This window comes from Nicotiana attenuata, chromosome 9 (genome assembly GCF_001879085.1).
Source record: "Nicotiana attenuata strain UT chromosome 9, NIATTr2, whole genome shotgun sequence".
Taxonomy (NCBI): domain Eukaryota; kingdom Viridiplantae; phylum Streptophyta; class Magnoliopsida; order Solanales; family Solanaceae; genus Nicotiana; species Nicotiana attenuata.
This window is the reverse complement of record NC_031997.1, coordinates 23533223-23538274: the sequence shown is the minus strand read 5'-3', so window position 1 is coordinate 23538274 and position 5052 is coordinate 23533223. Positions and strand designations below refer to the sequence as shown.

General features: G+C 34.1%; 1 protein-coding gene across 1 annotated transcript; it reads right to left on the bottom strand.

The window, feature by feature from the left end:
• Positions 969 to 4644, bottom strand: LOC109232586 (protein NRT1/ PTR FAMILY 8.2-like). Its single transcript, XM_019398348.1, has 5 exons — positions 4549 to 4644; positions 4074 to 4173; positions 3735 to 3952; positions 2411 to 2970; positions 969 to 1836 (listed from the first exon to the last, which is right to left on the bottom strand). Exons 1-5 carry the CDS (start codon positions 4642 to 4644, stop codon positions 969 to 971), a joined length of 1842 nt encoding a protein of 613 aa, XP_019253893.1.

Below are 5052 nucleotides of genomic sequence, written 5' to 3'. Positions count from 1 at the left end.
ATATTCACCAATTTGAATTAGGTTTCGGAAAACTTGCGTCAAGTAGGAAATTTTTAGGCTGTTAGGCTAACCAAACCAAATTAGAATTAGGAAAGGAGAGGGTCGTCTAGCGAGCCCTTTTTTTTTTTTTAATTTTTAAAATTTGCTTTTCCTTTTTCTTTTTTATGTGGATCAATAGTTTTTTTTGTATCAAATCCATCTTTTTCATGGTCCAGTTAGTATATTTTAGAAAGATTTCTGAAAGACCTAAGACCTAAGATATAGAGTAGTTAGAAACAACAAAATATATATCTGAAGGCTGATACTCCTACCACTTATATGAAACTAGTTACTTCCTCCGTTTCAATTTATGTGAACGTATTTCCTTTTTAGTTCGTGCCAAAAAGAATTACTTCTTTCTTTATTTGGAAATAATTTACTTTTATGCAATGATTTATAGCCACACAAAATATATGTGCCTCATTTTACACCACAAGTTCAAAAGTCTTCTATCTTTTCTTAAACTTCATGCCCAGTCAAATGGGTACACATAAATTGAAACGGAGGGAATATGTCGTAGAGATAGAAAATAAATTACTTCCATTTGTCCGACAGTATGTGCTGCAGCTATTATTTGGAGGGTCAAAGAAGTTTTTATGACTTACAGTACTTTTTACTTTTTATGTAATTTCTAAATATATAAATTTTATTTTAAAAAACTTGAAGATTCTATATCTAAATTCATACTAATTTGATAGTTTGACTTTGACCCTCTTACTCAAGAATCCGGCTAGTTAACAAAAATCTGAACGGTATATAAAGGGTGGCAATTTGAGAAATGCTCCTCTCTATAAATAGACCAATCCAATGAATATTCAGAAATAAGAAGAAAAAAAAGGAAAACAAATAGCTACATACATGTGCTTTAAAATGAAAAGAAAAAAACTTCTTCAATGTCCTATTGAACTTTTTTCACTTGTGAACCTTATTCAAGAGGCCATACCACGAAATTCCCCAGTATCATTACTATCAGCCAGTTCAAACACCATTGACTCATCTCTAACTGTTCCTCTTTCACCATTTTTTCCTTTGTATCTCCATGCAATCACTAAATATACCAAGAAATTCACTGCATTTATCCCTGTTAATATCCAGTAAAAATAATCAAGTTTGCTTTTGTTAAGATTATTCCTAAGCCACCCTTTCTCTACACCACCCGTGGCACTTTCCACAATTTTCACTATGGCAGAACTTAACCAACTCCCAATTCCTATCTCACTTAAAAATAATGCACTGCTTATACTTCTCGTACCATCGGTTGCTTCGTCGTAGAAAAACTCCAATTGTCCTACGTATGAGAAAACCTCGGCTGTACCTACGAGAAAGAATTGAGGAAACAACCAAAATATGCTCAAACTTGTAGGGTTTGAGTTCTGACGTCTCATTCTCTCAACCAATGCAGCGGACATTAGGGCAAAAATAGAAACGAATAAGCCGACCCCTATACGTTGTAACGACGTGATGCCACGTTGGTGTCCGGTTTTGGAACGGAGGTAAGGGACGATGAATTTCTCGTATACTGGTACGAGTAGGAGTCCGTTGAGGGCCGTGAAGACGGGGACGGAGCCGGCGGGGATGGTCAAATTCGGGGCGATTTTTCTGTCCATGATGTTGGCTTGAGTGAGGAAAAAAGTGGAGAGTTGAGCGAATGAAATGGAAAGAGCTATTGTCGATGCCCATATTGGAAGGATTCTGATAAAGGATTTGAACTCTTCAACTTGTGTCACTGTGCATAATCTCCATTTATTCTTGGTAATGATTTCGGTGTCCGTAACTACTGCTGCTTTATCCAAAAATCTGCAGTGTCCAACAATTAGAGAGAGACGTTGTGAACATTAGTATTTAAATCTAGAAGAATTGACCTAAATAGGTGTCCACGCAAATTTCACCTAAAAATAACCGGCGGACGTATAATATATTTATAACTATGTATAATATGTGTATAACAATGTATAACCAGTATATAACCTATGTATATCGACTAGGAAAAAAGTAAATAGTAAATCCGGCTGGTTATTTGTGTAAATTATCCCAATTTACTGGTAAATTTTTGGTGACATGCTTTAATGGTAATGTAATAAAAAAGATAATTAACTCGTTATAATAGGTTAAACTGTACTTGTTGTATAAAAATCTTTTATAGTACAGTCAGTATATGTAGCGTAAGTCAAATCGTGAATTTAATTATATAAGTCATAATGACAATGCAAAGAATTTTACATTATCAATGTTTTTTAAAACCGTTTTGTTTTTCAGGTTATTATTAATTCCACTTTTCATGGACGATTACATGTATTTTATCTTTTAGGTGATCTGATACTGTAAAGATTATTTCAAAATGTAAATTAAACTCAAAGAAATTAACACTGACCTGTATTGCTTAGTATGAGGAAGCTTTCGAGCACCAAAAATATCAGATTGTTTGGTCTTGATCTCATAGAGTTCACTTTCATGTGTCACCACCACACCTCTGAAATGATTTCTAACAGAAACAACAATAACCTGAACAAATCTAGTGAAAGCACTTCCCATAGGTTTCTGATAACGATATTTAGTAAAGCCAGCAACTAAGATAACAATAGATGCAAACATAGCTGCAGTAGGAACAGCAAAACCCCAAGTCCAACCTTTTTCTTGTTGTACATAAACCAAAAGAGTTATTCCCAAAAGTGCACCCATGTTAATAGCAAAAAAGAACCAATTAAAGAATGCATATTTTTTTTGGGATTCTTTTTTGTCAGATTCATCAAATTGATCAGCTCCAAATGTTGAGACACATGGCTTAATGCCTCCTGTTCCAAGTGCTATGAGATAGAGTGCTCCATATAGAAAAGCTGTTTGGCCTTTTGTTGCTGGAATGCATGGCCTCGCTGTGCATTGAGGTGGTCTTAAGCTGTCGATTGATGCTGATAGCGTTAACAATATCATTCCCTGATCAGAGACGGATCCAAGATTTTAATTCAAAAGTGAGTAAATTGCATGTACTAAGTTTGGTGTGTGTATATAGTTTAATTGTTCAACTATATAAATAGATCTATCTAAGATTTGTGGGTGCGGAAAAAACTTGCACTCAGTATTTACACTAGTGATAATATGACACATTTCTTCTATGAACATTTTTATCACTTAATTAACGTGTATTTTTGTCTCAATTTATTACTTAATCATCGTAAAATAATGTGTTATGGTAAAAATACCTGCTGTTGTTAAATTTTAGCCGCTATGGCACCACTTATCCAAGTACGACATTTTCTTTTGTCTTGATTGCACAAGCTAATTAGTCGAATTTTTTATTTGTAACGGAAGTAAGATAAAAGGAAAGCCTTTAATAAAATTTGTAGACGTAGGACGGAATTGCAACTAGGCAGTAGGCTGCATATCCATGCATGTTGTTTGATCTTTAGAGTTTAGACACTAACTATAATGGCCAAGTTAATCTAATATATTATTGAAGTATTAATCTAAATAGTCATCACCCAGTCGCTAAACTAAAAATAACGGACGTATAATATATGTATACTATATGTATAACCGTATATAATTAGTGTATAATCTACGTATATCGGTTAGAGAAAGTAGACAGTAAAACCAGCTGGATGTTTGTGTAAACATCCGGTTAATCAGTGTATAATCTACGTGTATATCGGTTGGAAAATTCAACTGGCAATAAAAGAAAAGGAGTGATCATTTTTTACCACGAAGTAGATACAAGAGAAAATGATGATGGTTAAGAAGCGACCAAAGTAAGCATCAGCAAGGAAAGCTCCAAGTAGAGTCAAAACATAGGCAGCTCCAATCCAATCATTGACATGAGTTGCAGCATCTGGCAGCGATTGATGCATCTCAAACACCAAATATGCCACCATACTTACAGCCACGGCAAAGAATGCCAACCTCTCTGCCACCTCGTTGACTGCGTCAAACCAAAAAAGGAAAAAGAAAAAAGATCAGTTAGCAAAGAATCTACATAGATTAACTAAGTAATTCTTTATTTATTTGAGTATTAAAAGAAAGAAAAAAATGAGAAAAGAGACCTATAATGAATGGTGAAGCCTTCCATCCTCCAGTGGTTCTTTTATCCGCAATATTCCCTTTATAATCCACGCACCCATTGGTTACCAAAGTTTGTATTACCTGCCATTTCACCATATTTTTAGAATACTACTACTACAATAACAAGTAAGCCTAGTACAATCTCATAAGTGGGGTCTTATCCCTACTTTAATAAGGTAGAGAGGCTATTTCTGATGGACCATCGACTCAAGAAAAGATGAAAAAAGAAGCAGTAGCAACAAGTAGTAACAACAACATAACAGTAAAAAAGACGAAGCGGAAAAAAACGAACAATTAATAATAAAGATCTACGACTAAGAAAATACAAGACTATGCTGATGCTAGTGGTGCTGAAAAGAAAAGTGCTCGTCTTCTAACTCACATGTTTTTAGAATATAAAATGTAAATAATTAATGGCAACATATAACAAAATATCAAGTTAGCCAAGTTAATTACCTTCTTGTCATTCTTATTCATATCCATAGTTCCATCAAAAGATGGTTGAGCATAAGATTTGTCATGCAAATTGTCAACGTGAATGTTTTTATCCATAGTGAAGCAACAAAGCCTTACTTAAGTACTTCTTTCCTCAAAGTAGTAACACTCCACTTGCCGCTACTTTGATTCAAAAATAATAGACTGTTCTAATCATTCGCTTTCCGCAAATGTAACCACTGGTTAGTTGAACTAGCTAGCTGCTATTGTCTCTCATTCTTCAGAACAAAGGTCACAATCTGGTATGTCTATATATACAAAAGTCAAGCAGAATTTTATTATTCTTTAATTGCATTTGCTTTAAATTCGGGCCGGCAGATTAGACAAACATATGATATGAATCTATCTTCTCAGAATTCTTGATACTCCAAAAATCAGAAGACAGCAACAAACCTATTTTATTGCCAATAGGCCATACATTTTCGAAATTTGGAAGAAATTGGTACATATATAAATGATTTTAAA

Excerpts from the sequence above, each read along its gene's own strand:
- LOC109232586 (XM_019398348.1), bottom strand. The coding sequence starts at position 4,644 with ATGGATAAAAACATTCACGTTGACAATTTGCATGACAAATCTTATGCT. Across the intron at positions 4,174-4,548 it reads TGAATAAGAATGACAAGAAG|GTAATACAAACTTTGGTAAC; the intron begins GTAATTAACTTG and ends GTGAAATGGCAG. Across the intron at positions 2,971-3,734 it reads TCTCTTGTATCTACTTCGTG|GGAATGATATTGTTAACGCT; the intron begins GTAAAAAATGAT and ends GTCTCTGATCAG.